The sequence below is a fragment of the Schistocerca cancellata genome, chromosome 2 (genome assembly GCF_023864275.1).
Source record: "Schistocerca cancellata isolate TAMUIC-IGC-003103 chromosome 2, iqSchCanc2.1, whole genome shotgun sequence".
Classification (NCBI taxonomy): Eukaryota; Metazoa; Arthropoda; class Insecta; order Orthoptera; family Acrididae; genus Schistocerca; species Schistocerca cancellata.
In genome coordinates this window covers 778033878-778054708 of record NC_064627.1, presented here as the reverse complement: position 1 = coordinate 778054708, position 20831 = coordinate 778033878, and the positions used below count along the sequence as shown (strand labels likewise).

Here is a 20831-nt window from a genome sequence, read left to right as displayed (position 1 = left end):
CAGGGGAGTGTCATAGGACTGTTGCTATTCACAATATACATAAATGACCTGGTGGATGACATCGGAAGTTCACTGAGGCATTTTGCAGATGATGCTGTGGTGTATCGAGAGGTTGTAACAATGGAAAATCGTACTGAAATGCAGGAGGATCTGCAGCGAATTGACGCATGGTGCAGGGAATGGCAATTGAATCTCAATTTAGACAAGTGTAATGTACTGCGAATACACAGAAAGATAGATCCTTTATCATTTAGCTACAAAATAGCAGGTCAGCAACTGGAAGCAGTTAATACCATAAATTATCTGGGAGTACGCATTAGGAGTGATTTAAAATGGAATGATCATATAATGTTGATCGTCGGTAAAGCAGATGCCAGACTGAGATTCATTGGAAGAATCCTAAGGAAATGCAATCCGGAAACAAAGGAAGTAGGTTACAGTACGCTTGTTCGCCTACTGCTTGAATACTGCTCAGCAGTGTGGAATCCGTACCAGATAGGGTTGATAGAAGATAGAGAGAAGATCCAACGGAGAGCAGCGCGCTTCGTTACATGATCATTTAGTAATCGCGAAAGCGTTACGGAGATGATAGATAAACTCCAGTGGAAGACTCTGCAGGAGAGACGCTCAGTAGCTCGGTACGGGCTTTTGTCAAAGTTTCGAGAACATACCTTCACCGAAGAGTCAAGCAGTATATTGCTCCCTCCTACGTATATCTCGCGAAGAGACCATGAGGATAAAATCAGAGAGATCAGAGCCCACACAGATGCATACCGACAATCCTCCTTTCCACGAATAATACGAGACTGGAATAGAAGGGAGAACCGATAGAGGTACTCAAGGTACCCTCCGCCACACACCGTCAGGTGGCTTGCGGAGTATGGATGTAGATGTAGAAGTAACTCTGTTAATACACTGCCCTTTCATACCAAGTTTACGCGATACTACCGCCATCTGTATAGTGCGTATCGTCGTCGCATGACTTTTGATCACCTCTGTGAATGATAGACCAACGGGAATTAGCGAGCTAATTTATTGCCTTGAAGCTCAGTAACCGAAGTTCCGCGGGGATGAAATGGGAACACACGATCACCCAAAGGCAGAACGCGGAAAACAAAACAAGCGTGAGGACGAGCAGAAATTTCGCCAGGCCGCCACCGGCGTGGCTGGCGGAAATAGAAAGTGGGTTGGCTGCCGGCAGCCCTGACGACACCGCAGCCGCGGCGTTGCGTAGGGCGAGCGTAGCGTAGCCAGCGCATTCCGGAGGCCGAGGAAGTGTCCCGCAGTGTGCGAACTCTCGGGGCCTTCCACAGACCGTGATGCTCGCGTATCCGACCGGCAAAGCGCCAACAAGTGTACTCGCCCTAGAAGGAAACGGCAGTTGCTCCTAACACTGCTGGGACACTGCTCGCCACACGAGACAAAGTTCGCCTCTGGTTTTGCGAACGACGGGACATTGGAAATTACGAGGCAGTTGCTCCAACAGATTAAATGAGTATTAGTTCTGAAGAAGCTCTTTCCGCAGAAACAATTGCAGGAATCTAAACAGAATGATACAGCCCACACTTGATATGCAAATGAAATGAGCCACTTTGTTCGCGCCCTCCTATCGGCGACTGTTTAGAGACAAAACTACTGTCAGGAGTGCTCCACGGCACATGCACATGCATGAACATCAACAAAAGCAAAACGAGGATAATGGAATGTAGTCGAATTAAGTTGGGTGATGCTGCCGGAATTAGATTAGGAAGTGAGACACTTAAAGTAGTAAATGAGTTTTGCTATTTGGGGAGCAAAATTACTGAAGATGGTCGAAGTAGAGAGGATATTAAAATGTAGACTGGCAATGGCAAGGAAAGCGTTTCTGAGAAGAGAAATTTGTTAACATCGAGTATAGATGTGTCAGGAAGTCGTTTCTGAAAATATTTGTATGGAGTGTAGCCATGTATGGAAGTGAAACATGGACGATAAATAGTTATGACAAGAAGAGAATAGAAGCTTTCGAAATGTGGTGCTATAGAAGAATGTTGAAGATTAGATGGGTAGATCACATAACTAATGACGAGGTATTGAATGGAATTGGAAAGAAGAGAAATTTGTGGCACAACTTGACTAGAAGAAGGGATCGGTTGTTAGGGCATATTCTGGGGCACCAAGGGATTACCAATTTAGTATTGGAGGGCATGTTCGAGTACAGCATCAGTGGTGTTCTGCTTGAAAGTCACGCCGACTGTATATCTAGGCGTTACGCTGCAAAGTGACGTGCAATAGAATGAGCGTGTAAGGATTGGAGTAGCCAAGGCGAATGATCGACTTCGACTCATTGGGAGAATTTTAGCGAAGTCTGCTTCATCTGTAGAGGAAACAGCATATAGGACCCTAGTTCGGCCCACTCTAGAGTACTGCTCCGAGTATTTAGGATCTGTACCAGGTCGGATTAAAGGAAGACATCGAAGCAAATCAGAGGAGGGCTGCTAGATTTGTTACCGGTTGGTTAGAATAACATGCGAGTATTGCGGAGAAGCTCCCGGGAATCCCTGCAGAGAAGGAGACCTTTTTTCGAGGAGTGCTACTGGGAAAATTTAGACGCTGATTGCGGAAGGGTTATACCACCGCTAACGTACATTTCGCATGAGGGCCGCGAAGATAAGGTTAGACAGACTGGGGCTCGTACGGAGGTATATAGACAGTCGTTCTTCCCTCGCTCTGTTATCGAGTGGAACAGGGAAAGAAATGGCTAATAGCGGTACAGAATACCCTGCCCCACGCACCATACGGCGGCTTGCGGAGTATGTATGCATGTGTAGATGTGTGATACAACTTTATAAAGACATTGTTCTGCATATATGTCAACAGAGGGAACAAGTTTACGGATTAGGAAAGAATATACACAGAAACAGTTCGCTCAATACCTCTCCATCCTGCCTGTCGAGAGAATACTTCAGAGCATCAGGTAACGCATCCTAACAACCCAAACTGCCTTTCCTTTCTCCATAAAGGTCAGCTGATCTAGGCAAGAATTCGTTGTCTGCCCCAAATATTGCCAAACATGTACAGGGAGACCAGACACAAAGCAAGTGCCTCCCGTATCAGCAAGCAGCTGGGAATGAACTTATACTAGCAGTAGCCAAAGGTTACATCGTAAGTCACTTTATAAAGGTCTTCAATACTGAAGTTGGGTGGACACCAAGTGTCAACTATTGCTCTTTCGCAGTTATTCGTTTTTGTGGTTTACCTGAATATATTTACTGCAACGCTTCGCTTGGAAGGAGCACACTTATTGCGATCGACCGTTTCCTATTCATCATTCAGTAGTCAGCTCGTATACAGTTTGGAAAGCAAAAGATAAACCGAAGGATGTATTAGGTCCATGTGGCATTTCGGATGTTCCACTTGTCAAAAGGACTGCTTGCGAAAGTCAAACGTCCAGTAACGAGTACTGGCAATACACATGGATTAAAGTACCACAATGTAGTGAAACGGCGCCGGCCCGTGTGGCAGATCGGTTCTAGGCGTTTCAGTCCGGAACCGCGCGACTGCTACGGTCGCACGTTCGAGTCCTGCCTCGGGCATGGATGTGTGTGATGTCCTTAGGTTTGTTAGGTTTAAGTAGTTCTAAGTTCTAAGGGACTGATGACCTCAAATGTTAAGTCCCATAGCGCTCAGAGCCATGTGAACCATTTTTAGTGAAACGGCGTGTACTGTCGGAAGAAGAAAGCTAACCTTCAACACCACTTAGGCCTGTTCCGACTGCTGCTACAAGGAGATACATGTGGTATGTGATGAGCAAGTCACTAATCCCTACAACGTTTATTACCAGTAGGAAAATCCAATGATACTGCTGCTTCCTTATTCAAACACTTCCTTATTCGGCATTACGAGGCTGACTGGACCCGTTCGAGACCTGCATAGCTCTGAAAAAAAAAAAAGTCAGAGTGTATCGGAATAGAACCAGAGTCCTTCCACACCGAAGGCAGCGACGCTAACCACTTTTTTTTTTTACCATTCGGCTACGGAGGCTGACTGTAAGATATCCTCTGGAAACTGTGATTTACTTACGTTACGCAGGATCAATGCAAGAACACCGGATGCACCACAGTGCACGGACTAGGCCTTCAAATAACACGTGGTGATACGTCTGTCCTCTTACCCGAGCACAGCAAACAGCTACTAGGTCACGTCGCCCAGCAGTGGCTTTCAAGGTCGGACAGAATAGAGGGCCATTCAACGTGGTGGCACTGAAAGGGCAGGACAAAAAGAATTCGCCCTCTCTCCCAAATGCCTACCGTTAGTGAATGGGGAGACCACAGACATAAAAGGGAGCGCCACCCAATCCGAGTCAGATATAACGTACACCTGGCGGTCCTGTAACAGCAGTTCGAAAACAGCGTATTTTAAAAATGTATGACGGCCTTGGGAGAGCCAGTCATGACAAAACTCTGCCATCTGGTGAGCAAGATGTATGAGACAGGCGAAATACCCTCAGACTTCAAGAAGAATATAATAATTCCAATCCCAAAGAAAGCAGGTGTATCAGATGTGAAAATTACCGAACTAGCAGTTTAATAAGTCACAGCTGCAAAATACTAACGCGAATTCTTTATAGACGAATGGAAAAACTGTTAGAAGTCGACCTCGGGGAAGATCAGTTTGAATTCCGTAGAAATGTTGGAACACGTGAGGCAAACTGACCTTACGCCTTGTCTTAGAAGAAAAATTAAGGAAAGGCAAACCTACGTTTATAGCATTTGCAGACTTAGAGAAAGCTTTTGACAATGTTGATTGGAATACTCTTTTTCAAATTCTAAAGGTGGCAAGGGTAAAATACAGGGAGCGAAAGGCTATTTACAATTTCTACAGAAACCAGATGGCAGTTATAAGAGTCGAGGGACATCAAAGGGAAGCAGTGGTTGGGAAGGCAGTGAGACAGGGTTGTAGCCTCTCCCCGATGTTATTCAATCTGTATATTGAGCAAGCAGTAAAGGAAACAAAAGAAAAATTCAGAGTAGGTATTAAAATCCATTGAGAAGAAATAAAAATTTTTGGTTCGCCGATGACATTGTAATCCTATCAGAGACAGCAAAGGACTTGGAAGAGCACTTGAACGGAATGGACAGTGTCTTGGAAGGATATACGATGGACATCAACAAAAGCAAAACGAGGATCATGGAATGCAGTCAAATTACGTCGGATGATGCTGCGGGAATTAGATTAGGAAATGGGACACTTAAAGTAGTAAAGGAGTTTTGCTATTTGGGGAGCAAAATAACTGATGATGGTCGAAATAGAGAAGATATAAAATGTAGACTGGCAATGGAAAGGAAAGCGTTTCTGAAGAAGAGGAATTTGCTAACATCGAGTATAGATGTGTCAGGAAGTCGTTTCTGAAAGTATTTGTATGGAGAGTAGCCATGTATGGAAGTGAAACATGGACGATAAACAGTTTGGACAAGAAGAGAATAGAAGCTTTCGAAATGTGGTGCTATAGAAGAATGCTGAAGATTAGATGGGTAGATCACGTAACTAATGAGGAGGTATTGAATAAAATAGGGGAGAAGAGGAGTTTGTGGCACAACTTGACAAGAAGAAGGGACCGGTTGGTAGGGAATGTTCTGAGGCATCAAGGAATCACAAATTTAGCATTGGAGGGCAGCGTGGAGGGTAAAAATCGTATAGGGAGACCAAGAGATGAATACAGTAAGCAGATTCAGAAGGATGTAGGTTGCAGTAGGTACTGGGAGAGGAAGAAGCTTGCACAGGATAGAGTAGCATGGAGAGCTGCATCAAACCAGTCTCAGGACTGAAGACAACAACAACAACAACAACAACAACAACAACATGGTGGAGGCGGACTAATTCTAGACGACGTAACACGCAGGAACAAAGTAGCAGCTGGCAGTTACCTTCACTGCAGTGCGTCTGAAGTGTCATGCAGCAGTCAGCAGAGCGGCAGCAGACTAAGGCGGCGCATTGCGTAGACCACCCGACTCCTAGCCATAGCGGGGTTGAAGCGCCGTGTACGCACAGCGGCGGCGGCTGCCGGGTTCTGCAGGTGGGGCGGGGTCACGCCCCCCATTGATACGTGGCCGGTCGGGGGGCGGAGGCGGCGACGCGAGATACGGGCGTGGCGGCGGCGGTCTCGAGACTGGCCACAGCGGCCGCCAATGCTATCCTGCTATTCCTGGGAGACGCGCCCGACACTGACAAGCCGCCAGCTGGCGGCCGGCTGCCGCTTGTTCCACAGCGCAGTGTTTTCGGAACACTGTTTTGCTTCATCCGCGCGTCGTTACGGGGGAAAAGGTGAAGCGTAGTCTCCAGCGCGCCATAAAAGTCGTCCGGCGCCTTTCCTATGCTGTTCTACAGAGAGTATGCCAACAGCGTAAACTGACGAAAGTGAATGTACAATAGAGTAGAAGCAAAAACGTTTCCAGTAAACACGGCTCCGAAAAAGAGCCATTTGAGAGATCTACACTGAAGAGCCAAACAGAGTGGTACACTTGCCTAATATCGTGTCGCGTCCCCGCAGGCATGCGTAAGTGCCGCAACACAACGTGACATGCACTGGACTAATGTCTGATGTAGTTCAAATGGCTCTGAGCACTATGAGACTTAGAATCTGAGGTCATCAGTCCCCTAGAGCTTAGAACTACTTAAACCTAACTAACCTAAGGACATCACACACATCCATGCCCGAGGCAGGATTCGAACCTGCGACAGTAGCGGTCGCGCGGTTCCAGACTGTAGCGCCTAGAACCGCTCGGTCACTCCGGCCGGCAGTATGAACTTTATTTATTTAAGCTGCTAATGTTTTTATACGAATGCTTAAAATTTAAATGTGTGTCGTGGTAGTTGTGGTCACCGTTGTCACTTCATTTGATCGGCATTCTATGCGTTAAGAGACTAGAGCCATTTCAAACGGAAAAAACTGTTTTACGATTCACTGTAAGCGGAGGCAGCATCTTAAAGCTGCGTAGCGGTCGCGCGGTTCCGGACCGAAGCGCGTGGAACCGCTAGGTCACAACGGCCGGCTCTGAGGTAGTGCTGGAGGAAATTGACACCATGAATCCTGCAGGGCTGTCCACAAAACCGTAAGAGTACAATGGAGCGGAGATCTCTTCTGAACAGCACGTTGCAATGCATCCCAGGTATACCGAGAATGTACATGTCCGCCGAGTCTGGTGGCCAGCGGAAGTATTTCAGCTGAGAATAGTGTTCCTGGAGCCATTCTGTAGCAATTATGGACGTATGGGGTGTCGCACTGACCAGATGGAATTGCCCAAGTCGGTCGGAATGCACAGTGGACATGAATGTGTGCAGGTGATCAGACAGGATGCTTACGTACGTGTCACCTGTCAGAGTCATATCTAGACAAATCAGGGGTCCCGTACCACTCCAACTGCACACGCCCCACTCCATTACAGAGCCTCCACCAGCTTAAACAGTCTCCTGCTGACATGCAGGGTACATGGATTCATGAGGTTGTCTCCATACCCGTACACGTCCATCCGTTGAATACAATTTGAAACGAGATTCGACCGACCAGTCAATATGTTTCCAGTCGTCAAGAGTTTAGTGTCGGTGTTTACGGGCCCAGACGAGGCGTAAATCTTTGTGTGCACAAGGGTACACGAGTGGGCCTTCGGCTCCGAAAGCCAATATCGATGATGTTTAGTTGAATGCTGACACTTGTTGATGGCCCAGCATTGAAACGTGCAGCAAATTGAGGAAGGGCTGCATTTGTGCCACGTTCAACGATTCTCTTCGGTCGTTGTTTGTACCGTTCTTGCAAGTTCTTTCTCCGGCCGCAGCGATGTCCGAGATTTGATGTTTTACCGTATTTCTGATATTCACGGTACACTTCTGAAAACCCCTACCTACTTCATCGCCACCTCGGAGACGCTGTGTCCCACATCTCGCGCTCCGACTATAACAACATGTTCAAACTCACTCAAATCTTGATAACCTGCCACTGTAGCAGCAGTAACCGACCTAACAACTGCGCCAGACATTTGTTTTCTTATATAGGCATTGCCGATTGCAGCGCCGTATCCTGCCTGTTTACGTATCACTGTATTTGAATATGCATGCCTGTACCAGTTTCTTTGGAGATTCCGTGTTCATCTACATACGTACTCTGCAAACCAACGTATGGTGAATGATGGAGTTTATCACGTACCACTGCTAGTCATTTACTTTCCTGTTCCATTGACAAATACAGCGAGGAAAAAACGATTGTCCGCTTACAAGCCTCTGTACTGGCCCTTATTTCCTTCATCTTATGTTCGTGTTCTTTGCGCGAAATAAACGTTGGCGGCAGTAGAATTGACCTGCAGTCAGCCTCAAATGCCGGTTTTCTAAATTTCCGCTGTAGTGCCTCGCTAAAAGACTGTCTTCTCTTCAGCGATTCCCATCTGACTGCATACAACTTTTTAAGTAGGGCAATCACAGCTTTGAGTTAACTTCTTGGACACAACTAAACCGCTCTAGCTTTATTTAGTCCTGTGCTTTTTAGATCACTACCGGTTTCGTGGCACTAAAAGCCGTATGTTCAGGTGAGCATAACTAAAACTATAGGTACATTGAGCGTGTAAAGACAGCTACTCACTATTGCAGACCAGAACTGGCAGTACAAGACAATTCTATGCTTGTTTACTTTTCAGTTTACATTTTAAATTCCCAGATGAAGTCCAAACCACTTTTATTATACTGTTGACTTCCTCCCGAGTACATCCGCTAGTCTCTTCCACTGCCTTAAGTAAGTGTTTTGCTGTGAGGTTGATACACTTTCACAGACACAGATATTTAAAATTGAGATCTCTTGAAAATAATTTACGAAGACAAGGCCAGGCAGAGTTTGTAGGGAGAAGTTCCACAAACGGAGGCCAATGTTGCTGTCCTAGAGCAGAGTCCAATCACTCTCACAAAGACACAATAAACCAGCCCAGATCATTGAGGAATAGTACGATCGTGGAAAAAGTCGTTGCGAAACGCTTATAATTACTCCAGACTACCAAGAGAGGTACTAATTGTGTATCGTGTAAGAGACAAGCAGGCTCTAGCAGATTACTTTCAAAGGGCCACTCTTGTTAATCTTGTTTCATTAAACGTAAGGTTAGTCATTTGGTTCTATGGCACCAGAAATCTAACCCTAAGAATTTCTTTAAAGTTTCTGAAGCCAGAACTTTAGTATGTAAAATGTGTCGTCTGCCTTCGATAGAACAGCTCAAGAAACTGAGTGGACGAACAGATCCAACGTTGAGAGATGTAAATAAGCGATCAAGTACTTCTGAAATCAGTCTGGTGATTTTGCCCCGCAACTCGCTGGTTACATGTATTGGACCGCTAACTACATAGGGGTTCATGATAATGGACGCTCACAATCACCTAATTACTATTCGCAGCACGAAGAGTAAACTAATCAATGGGCTGTGATTGGCTATGGAACCAGTAATTAGACAATATCGCCGACACACTGAGGTTGGCGAAGCGTTTGATTCAGCGGAAAGTACCATTTTAAAATCACCGCAAAGAGAATAAAATTGTTAAAACTAACCGGAGGAGAGAGATGTCACAGAAACTCCTGTTAAATACTACTAATGCACTTTGTCAGAGTGCTCGACGAAGAAACGAAGTAAATACATCGAGGAAAACACAGCATATGACTTAAATTCACATCGGTATTTGCCGGCGTACCAATCAAATTTGTGCCCGCTGTTCGTTGACGTCGATGCTATTGTCGGCGACTTACGTCTATTGAGATACAGGTCGTTCGTGGCAACGTTCGTTCAGTAAGTCCAGACATGGGATGTTCAGCTCCGCTACACATCCAAAAACATGCTGTCCAGTTTGAGACAGTGTTGCCACAGTACAACAAACCGCAGAAGCGAAGACTTGATCCAATCAATTTGTGCGAATGAGCCGGCGTCGACAACAATTAATTGCGGAAAATCGGAAGCCAATGTTTACACACACACACACACACACACACACACACAGATATAATATATGAACTAAGAGAGACTGGTAATTTTCCAGTTCGAACTGTGATATTTCGACTCAACCTACAAGGTGGTCGTACTGTTTCTGCCTAAAAAAATCAAGTCACTGTCATCGGGGACACACTGTCAAACAAATACGACCGTTCCACGGCAGGGCCACAACCAACAACAGAAGTGATTACACGACCTGTTTCTGCAAACGAACGTGAGAAATCACGTAGTTATATTTTGCTTACGAACATGATAACCTATAAGGCTTAAATGCGCCGCGATACCATCACATTGCTCCGAAACAAAATGTGCTTCCTCACAGATATAGTTATCTACTTTGAGATTTCAGAACCACACTACTAATGAAATGGCGTAGTAAGGCCTATTCCTTATACCCGTAGTTTTCCCAATCATCCACACCGAGGAGCTGCATTTTAAACATGCTTCCCCATCACAGCGTGATTAGCGTACACTGGTCTCTTAGACACGAAACGGACTAATTGGAAGTAACGACATGACCCTTGATCTTGTCCTGTACCCCTTTTTTGGTGGTTACAGTTGCTGACTGTTGAGGAACCACGTCCGACGTATCTTATGTCTTTTATTCATTTTACAGACGTCTCGATGGCAGCCTTTGATATGCTGATTGCTTCCACTTGCCCAAGACTTTTGACTGTATGACTCAGGGTGTCCTACTGCAAAAGTTAAAGCATTAAGGAACAACAGGCAAACCAGGTTTATGATTTTTATCTCATGTGAATTACAGAAAGCAATGTGTATCAGTTCCATGTCAAATGAATAACGATAGGCACTAACAATTGGAAGCAATCAGTGTTTTGCCACAATAATATTTTCACCCTACGGCCAGCAGGTTTCAATCAGATTGTCATGCCACCAAGGTTCCATTTCGAGCCGTCTTGTTTCTGATGATTTGGTATCGGTAGTTTGTGTAGACCTATATAGATCAAGGGAATTGTTCGATTCCAGTGGATATTGCTTTTGGTTGATTTTGGGAAAGTTGTGGTCGTTTTATTTTATCATTTTTGTCGTTTGGTTTAGTGGCGTCTGTTTATTTTTAGTTTGTCCCCGCCAAAAAACCGCCAAGTTCCCCCATTTGTCCCGTTAGTTTCATTATATTTTTGGATGAATATGTGTTTGATGGTTTTTCGATCTATTTTTGTGTTTTGTTGCCATGTTTACGTCCTGACGTCATACTCGCGATATGGGAGTAGTTGTGAATGGTCGTTTCCGCCATATTAGTGACGTCATTGGTCAAAGCATACGGGTGGAATCGGACGTTTCCGTTAACCCTGTTTAGGAATTAAAAAAAGAGCACCCGTCCTCTTAAGGAAAAGGCACGAAATGAAATATTCGAAAGCGAACATCACACGGGAAGTGGATCATCGAGGAATCTGGCAAGATTCAGTACACACAGTTCCGCGCTTCCCACTTAACTCAAAAGCTCCAAAAATAAGTTCCTCAAACAATGAAATATAGGAAGTAGAATGTGTTAGTAAAATCTTTGAGATTACAGGTACATCTCAACTCTGAAACCCACTGTCTACAGTTAATGAACTTTAACGTAGCTATGATTACGGTAAGTATGATTATTTCCATTGGCAAAGTAAAAATAAAGAAACTAGTTCATCCTGAATATTTCTGTTCACTAATGGGGTACAGAACCGTTTCCTGGGAGAATTCATGTTACGGGGATAGCATTCGCGTAATATATTCTTACATCAATGATATTTGGCGTTAACTTCAGTATATCCATTAATGCCCTTTGTCGTAGTCAATAATTCTCTCTTCACAAAAAAAGCAGTGAAAAATAATGAAAACCATGAATGTAAACCTAGTACAAAAAGCAACTTCTAGAAAGTCCGCATGGTGTTAACATCAGTACAGAATGGAGTCAGAGACATGGGTGCACAGGTATTCAACAAGCTAGCAGGGCTCATTAAATGGTACGTAGATAACGTAGTGGAGTTTAAATTAAAGAGCTTTCTATTAGGCAACTCCTCAGAGTATCTTCAAGCTAACTATTAAATTTATTGTTTTACGTTAAAGAATAGTTAGAATTAGCACTGTAGTACAGTGATGTTACGTTTTTTCACTGTACTGTACTTAATAGACACAACTCATAGACCACTCTTCTGGGGTGCATGGAATACGACTAACGTAATAGTAAACACGTTCTGAGATCGTAAAGGGGGGGGAGAGGGAGAGAGGAGGGGGGAGAGGGGGAGAGAGGAGGGGTGAGGTGGGAGGGGAGGACTAAGTGGGAAGTGTAATGCCATCGGACTCCCATGGCGAGGGGCACCCCTGTCATTACGCAAGCGCCTGCTGACACAGGGCGAAACGTGCTACGCGCCGGTTAGCGTGCAATCAATACCCATGCAGCAAATTAGTTCCGAGCAGTTGTCGCCCTGTTAATCTATTACCCCGCACAACTGTGTTTGGCTGACCTAAGGCCGCAGCCCAGACGAACCGAGAGAATGTCGCCCACGCGATAACAATACTATAGAGGACACTCGAGCCGATGGCTTCTCACGCACTCTGAGGAAACGGAACGTAGATGGCTTGCCTCTCCACTTTCCCCCTCCCTTTTTTTTTTATTTCGCGGACCACTTTGTCTTGATGCTTTGCTCCACGCCGTATCGCAGCTGACGCACGACGCGCAACAGGCGAACGTGGTTTGAGAGGAAAGACGTGCTTGACAACTTCGGGGAGGTCATCGCTGCGTGGTTTAACGAGTGAACAGTCCCTCCCCCCCCCCCATTTAAATCTATGTAGCAGTGATCTCACGATGATTGCTACTATAGTCGAGTTACGTGCAACACAGATTACACACGTCAGCATGAGTGCCCTTAACATCTGTTTGGTTGGAAGTAGCAACTTTTACGAGACTATTTGTTTAAAAATCATAGTGCTAACTTATTCATTCCACACAGAAATTGAAATTAACTTCGAAACGCTAAATGAGTAACGACAGAAATCATATTTTTAGCACAACACTCGAGTTTCTATAATTTTGGGGGGTACAGAGCCGTCGTCCAGAATCTACCCCCACAAGATAAAATAGTTAATATTGTGTTAAAAAAGCACGAATTTGTCCCAACATCTTCTTAAGCTTGGACTCTTTTATACTACTTTATCGAAAAACCACCTCGACAGCTGGAGAACGCTGCACCCTTTCTCACATTTACTACGGGACTTTAACCAAAAACACTAAAAAAGAACTAGAGCTTGAACAAATTACAACACAGACGTAGTTCTCCTTCTAAATTTACCTTCCATGCTTGCAGAACTAAATGCAGGGTCGGAACTCCATTTTACTTTGAAACATCCAGCGACATACCTAACTTACGAAGTTGTCACACTGATACTGATATACGCACAGAACGATGGGCTCGCAAAATGTTATGTAATGACCAGATGTAGGTGTCAACCGAAGTTTCCGAAATAAACATGGAAACAGAAAAGATTGTAACAACTACAGAGGTATCTCTTTAATCAGCGTTATGGGTGAAATCTCCTCAGGTATTGTTGAAAGGAAAGTGCGAGTATTAGTTGAGGACCAATTGGATGAAAATCAGTGTGGGTTTAGGCCTCTTAGAGGTTGTCAGGACCAGATCTTTAGCTTACGGCAAATAGTGGAGAAGTGTTATGAGTTGAACAGGGAATTGTATCTATGCTTTATAGATCTAGAAAAGGCATATGACCGGGTTCCTAGGAGGAAGTTATTGTCTGTTCTACAAGATTATGGAATAGGAGGCAAACTTTTGCAAGCAATTAAAGGTCTTTACATGGATAGTCAGGCAGCAGTTAGAGTTGACGGTAAATTGAGTTCATGGTTCAGAGTAGTTTCAGGGGTAAGACAAGGCTGCAATCTGTCTCCACTGTTGTTCATATTATTTATGGATCATATGTTGAACACAATAGACTGGCTGGGTGAGATTAAGATATGTGAATACAAAATAAGCAGTCTCGCATATGCGGATGACTTAGTTGTGATGGCAGATTCGATTGAAAGTTTGCAAAGCAATATTTCAGAGCTAGATCAGAAATGTAAGGACTATGGTATGAAGATTAACATCTCCAAAACGAAAGTAATGTCAGTGGGAAAGAAATATAAACGGATTGAGTGCCAAATAGGAGGAACAAAGTTAGAACAGGTGGACGGTTTCAAGTACTTAGGATGCATATTCTCACAGGATGGCAACATAGTGAAAGAACTGGAAGCGAGGTGTAGCAAAGCTAATGCAGTGAGCGCTCAGCTACGATCTACTCTCTTCTGCAAGAAGGAAGTCAGTACCAAGACTAAGTTATCTGTGCACCGTTCAATCTTTCGACCAACTTTGTTGTATGGGAGCGAAAGCTGGGTGGATTCAGGTTACCTTATCAACAAGGTTGAGGTTACGGATATGAAAGTAGCTAGGATGATTGCAGGTACTAGTAGATGGGAACAATGGCAGGAGGGTGTCCACAATGAGGAAATCAAAGAAAAGCTGGGAATGAACTCTATAGATGTAGTAGCATTCAGAGCGAACAGGCTTAGCTGGTGGGGTCATGTTACACGCATGGGAGAAGCAAGCTTACCCAAGAGACTCATGGATTCAGCAGTAGAGGGTAGGAGGAGTCGGGGCAGACCGAGGAGAAGGTACCTGGATTCGGTTAAGAATGATTTTGAAGTGATAGGTTTAACATCAGAAGAGGCACCAATGTTAGCACTGAATAGGGGATCATGGAGGAACTGTATAAGGGGGGCTATGCTCCAGACTGAACGCTGAAAGGCATAATCAGTCTTAAATGATGATGATGATGATGACAAGTCAGGAAATCTCACATCGATCGGTTTCTCGTTTCTTGCTCATTCTCAGCGACAAGCGAGAAGTTCGCCTCTACCATTAAGGTCTAGTCGTTTGGGTGCAACGGACAGTCTACAAAGAAAAGTGGAAAGAAATAGACGTATACTGGGAAATCATCCCACAACAACGGTCAGCTATTCATAAATCTGATCTAATGTTGCGAACTTCTTTGATAGCACAGAACACACAAAATTTTCCCGACGCACTGATTACCGGAGGCAAACAGGCAGCAAGTGAGAGAGGAACCAAACACTTAGTAGTTAACTGGAATGTAGAGGTCACTAACCCCTCATCTCTCTCTCTCTCTCTCTCTCTCTCAAATTTATAAGAAGAATGCTATAACTATGCAAGATGGAAGAGTCCGAACTGTAAACAGAGGACAGAGTGGATGGACAAATTAGTTGTAGCTGACACAGCGAATTAGAGTGAAATGCCAAATCGCCTCGCCTATTATAGTTGTGGTTAGGGATCACTAATGCATAACGCCTGAAAAGCTGTACTGTAGGGTGGCAAACGCAATCGTTTCTCACGGCAAATGAAAGATATGATTCGGAAAACCTGCACTCAAAATACAACGGTATACAATTTATACCACGGTTTTTCAGTCACGCGCAGGCGTACATACGTTGGGAGACGCATCGAACTTTCACGCTTAAGTTAAACCCTGGACGGCTTATCTTAAAGACCCAGGTCCCGATTCCAATTTATTAAATAGCTCAGACCATCGGCTTCAAAGCTTAATGACATATGATCTATCGTATGGTCAAGGATTCCCCCCCTGAATCTGTGCACTGCACACAGTTTCACACGTTAGAACTAACTGGTTATCAGCCACGCATTCTGCGAGACAAAAAAACTGGCCTATCCTAAAACGTCAAAATGGAAGAACGATTGCGTTGTGCCGAATACAGTACAATGAGATACAAATAAAACTATTACTACGAGTGAAATTCTATATAACGAAACCCACATCTCAGCGCAGGCGATACAAAAATACTACCAAAAGGTAACACGTGACATTCTCAAGCCAATGGCTCATCAATATGTAATGTTTCTTCTTGTTAAAAGTGCAAGGATTTGCTGTCAGTTCTCTACGAAAAGTGATAGCCATTTTGGTACCGGACACAAACAGACGTAATGTCCACACTTTGGTATTCGTCAAAATATGGCCTCATACATTATTATAACAAAGCACAAGAGTCAAAACGGAAAAGTAAACTGTAAATTCCGGCATGATACATTTGGAAGAGCAGCTACATCTGCAGCGTCGACACGGGAAATCCATTACGATATCAATGTTTATCCAATGCTGTGCTCTTCATTATTACCTCACTTCGACATTTACACGTTCCCATCGCCATGTGGGGCCAATCTGGTTAAGAAACCGCGTATGTGATGAATAAAATAGGTGATTTAAGACTGTCGACGAAAATTACCATTGAAACCTCTTTCCAATTCGCAAACAAATTAAGGTTATCATAAATGCCTCATCTATATCGATACAAAGTTTAAAAATGTCACCATTTCATAAACTTTCCGCGACTGCGGTAACCACGGGAAGGGAAGGTGAAAGGTACCTCCACTCCTCCTCCCCCCCCCCCCACAAAAAAAATCATGTTCTTGTAGCTTGTATATAATATATGCACATAATGAGCATAAAACGTCTCGTTCAAAACTTGTCCATTATAGAAGTTTTGTGAATTTTCTTTACAGATTTAATCGGTAACAGTGCGTCACATATGACATGCACGGAAACTTTACGCCACGATACACATCATACTGTTGCTACACAACAGTTACTCGGAATTCAAATTCACTGGTTTCGCGATCTAACAACCAAATTATTAGCAACGAACTCAACCTACAGCTCGGGCTACAGTACGGATTAGAGTTTTCTCTCGCCTCAACCAGTACATCAAACTCTAAACTATATGGTGTAGACTAAGAGGAAGCTTTTGACAATGTTGACTGGAATACTCTCTTTCAAATTCTAAAGGTGGCAGGGGTAAAATACAGGGAGCGAAAGGCTATTTACAATTTGTACAGAAACCAGATGGCAGTTATAAGAGTCAAGGGGCATGAAAGGGAAGCAGTGGTTGGGAAGGGAGTGAGACAGGGTTGTAGCCTCTCCCCGATGTTATTCAATCTGTATATTGCGCCAGCAGTAAAGGAAACAAAAGAAAAATGTGGAGTAGGTATTAAAATCTACGGAGAAGAATTAAAATTTGAGGTTCGCCGATGACATTGTAATTTTATCGAGGCAGCAAAGGACTTGGATGGGCAGTTGAACGGAATGAACAGTGTCTTGAAAGGAGGATATACGATAAACAACAAAAGCAAAACGAGGATAATGGAATGTGGTCGAATTAAGTCGCGTGATGCTGAGGGAATTAGATTAGAAAATGAGACACTTAAAGTAGTAAAGGAGTTTTGCTATTTGGGGAGCAAAATAATTGATGGTGGTCGAAGTAGAGAGGATATAAAATGTAGACTGGCAATGGCAAAGAAAGCGTTTCTGAAGAAGAGAAATTTGTTACATCGAGTACAGATTTAAGTGTCAGGATGTCGTTTCTGAAAGTATTTGTATGGAGTGTAGCCATGTATGGAAGTGAAACATGGACGATAAATAGTTATGACAAGAAGAGAATAGAAGCCTTCGAAATGTGGTGCTACAGAAGAATGCTGAAGATTAGATGGGTAGATCACATAACTAATGACGAGTATTGAACAGAATTGGAGAGAAGAGGAGTTTGTGGCACAACGTGACTAGAAGAAGGGATCGTTTGGTAGGACATGTTCTGAGGCATCAAGGGAACACCAATTTAGTATCGGAGGGCAGCGTGGAGGGTAAAAATCGTAGAGGGAGACCAAGAGATGAATACACTAAGCAGATTCAGAAGGATGTAGGTTGCAGTAAGTACTGGGAGATGAAACTTGCACAGGATAGGGTAGCATGGAGAGGTGCATCAAACCAGTCTCAGGACTGAAGACCACAATAACAACAGCCTATATGGAGCAATCGGTCTTGGCTTCGTTGTAGGAACACTCCCAGAATTAACCTATAGCAACTCCATATACCATTGAGTAGACCGAGGCATCGGACGGGGCTGCGAACCGTACTCATAGAAAGCACAGAGTTCAGTAATTTTAATCACTGCGCCACGCGGAAACCATCTACTCAGTCGCTTGTCTAGCGAGCAGGCTCAAGTGTCACACCGACGGTTGTGCAATAGGCGTGCAGACACATTCCTAACAGCACGGAGAGATAAGAAAGGACACGTGCGGGGACTTACCGTTAGACACGTTGGTCCTGGTGTCGCCGGCGCCGTTGCCCACGGCGGAAGCGCCGGCCCGCGACCCAGGCAGGGGCGTTTCGTCCTCGTCCCTCGTCGCACTCAGGAAGCGGCCTATGCGTTCGCGAATCGCGGCCTCCGTGTCGTCGTCTATCTCCTCGTCCTCAAAGTAACCACTCTCGTGCTCTGTGTTCTTGTGAACACCCATGGCGGCAGAGGACGAACAGCCACTCTCCGCCGCCGTCGCAGCAGCAGTGTCAACCGTCACAGGCATACGACGGCCGTCACAGGTCACGCAAAGTGGCGAAGATCGCGAGTCAACTCGATGTGTGCGAGGAGCACTGCCCGCATAGCTCTGTACTTTGGCGCAGGCCAGCTTGACTACTGGACTTTCCTGGCTCAGAAATCACTAGCGTACGAACCGCTGTACGAAGTCAAACAGTCCAGTGCCGAGCTCTTTCACAAAGTCACAGTTTCGCAAGTCACAGTTCGGCACCTCTCGACCACTGATGTACAAATACAAAAAGATCAAACCACACGACTAAGTATCAAACAGCCTGCCATCGGACGTTCCACAATAACACGAAAAATGTTCCACAAGCGACTGTGTTAACAGTACGCAACTAGCAAAAATCTTTTGCCTCACTCGTCGGGGGAAGAAAATTAGATCGCTCCGACTCTGAGAAACAGTCTTCAGTATGTAGGTCAAGAACTTCCGCCAGCGGAGTCCCACGAAACAAATCAAATCTCAGAATTTCCAAACTGCTGAAACCAAAGTTTCAATACAGACGCGAAAATATCCAAGCGAACACTATCCTGGGATCACAAAAAAAACAATAATCCTTTCCGCACTTGTCTTTTAACGAGGCAAGAAATAAACTCCCATCCACTGGATCCAAAACTTTCTTCTTTAGCTGCAAAGTATCACTTTTCACGTCACAGAACCACTTCTTACGTTCTGTGAGTGGCACACAAAAACACAGGTCAGAATGATACGCAGTTCCGTAGCGCGATGAACAAAAATCGTAAACGAAACGAAACTTCACTAATAATCACAATCTGCAAACAAAAGAACAAAAAACCACTGTAATCCAAGACGGCGTTGTAGTTGAGAGGCACAGATGGCGTTCCTTTTGTTACTCGTAAAAAGAATTTTGTAATTCCACAGCTGTCGCTGTTGTCAACAAGGAAGTAGCGGACGCTAGCGCTCACGCTGCACGTGTTGTCGTCTCAGCGGACGGCTAGCGACTAATCAGAGGCCAGCACTCGATCAGCTGTTCGCTCACGACAGCTTGCGAAAGGGCGGCACACTGCGCATGCGCAGTGGCAAGCGCCGGCCTCCCCCACTACCGGACGCCATAGCTGCCCCCACCACGACTCTTCAGCGTCGCCAACCTTGCCGCAGCAAAAACCTAGCGTGTAAATAACAGTCGACTTGACGCCTGCTCCTGCCGCGCACGCACTGTCAGCATTTATTTTTTGCCTGCAGAGACATAATTGAAGAAATGGAGGAAATCCACAGCTCAGCCCGATTAAGTAATGTTAATAGCTGTTACTGCAGGCAAAAATAATCAGACGTCTTCCCTCCAGTCTGTGCATTTCTCGGTCGCTTCGTTTGTTTGTCATTCGCGTAGCCAGCGTGGACGATACAATTTGCTGATAACACAACAACTGGGACAGGGGGGGGGGGGGGGGGGTAGGGGGATATTGATACTGGGACACGGTAGTACGGAAGTAACGACGAACTGCAGTTGATTATTGTTCAAGTCCATTTGAAAATGCTCACTGGATAAAGCGTTCTGAACATACTGTTTGGGCAGCAGTTTCGCAACTGACGTGCCCTTTAATCACGCTGATCTCTTCTCCCATCTTGTAACAATTTTACACAGGTGAATTTTCAGTGTACAATAAAACTGCCTGTACTCATTATGCGAGATAGGCGACAAGTGTATCGACCATGCTCATTCGAGAGCCAGCTTCGTCATCCCAGTCATCACGTTTAATTTATGGATATAACGGAAAACCATCTAAATACGCAGGCAGACGTTTGGAAAAACTGCCTACTACGATAATTCGCGCATCGTTAAGTGGTGGGATAGTACTGGAAAATGGTGGCGTTATACGCTGTTGCGATGGCACGCACAATGCCTAGTTGGATACAGTCAGAAGTACGCCTTGCAGATGGAAGAGTATTCCATTCTCTTTTAATTTCTAGTCTAGTACGGAGCATATACGAAAGAAAGAAAAGGCTACCGTTCTGATAATCAGTTAGCCGTCCATGACCTACGCCAAAATTAATTTTTAACGCCGGTTTCAGAATACTGCTCAAGTGGCGTAAGCAAGTGAAAGATGAACTTTTTATTCTTAACAATTTCAAAAACTCATTTTTTTTAAATTGAATGTAGTAAAATTGTCTGAGTACTTACTGTCCTGTACCTATGTACTTTATTCAGTGAGGTTCTGCAAGGGTAAGGCGTTAGGGTCATTCGGGAGGAAGGTTGTTAATATTTACATTTCCCATGCTTTCACTTAATGAAAATTCCGTGATGGCTTCTTTAAAAGGTCACGGCGATTTTCCTATCACATATATCCCCAATCAGAGCCTGAGCTAATGACCTTGAGGTCGACGGGACGTTAAACCATTGCATTCCTTTTTTTCCTTTGTGTGGTTCGATCTTGTT

General features: G+C 44.6%; 1 protein-coding gene across 2 annotated transcripts in view; it reads right to left on the bottom strand.

Moving 5' to 3' along the window:
• Positions 1-19380, bottom strand: part of LOC126162627 (ribosomal protein S6 kinase alpha-5-like) — a 400316-nt gene extending 380936 nt beyond the window's left edge. Inside the window, exon 1 of one of the 2 annotated variants that reach the window (XM_049919248.1) lies at positions 18151-19380. In XM_049919248.1, the coding sequence (XP_049775205.1) occupies positions 18151-18424 (274 nt within the window). In that variant the 5' untranslated portion in view covers positions 18425-19380. Of the gene's footprint in view, positions 1-5903; positions 6120-18150 lie in introns of those variants that run through there. The other variant, XM_049919249.1, reaches the window with a different exon arrangement.
• Between the last annotated feature and the right edge of the window lie 1451 nt (positions 19381-20831).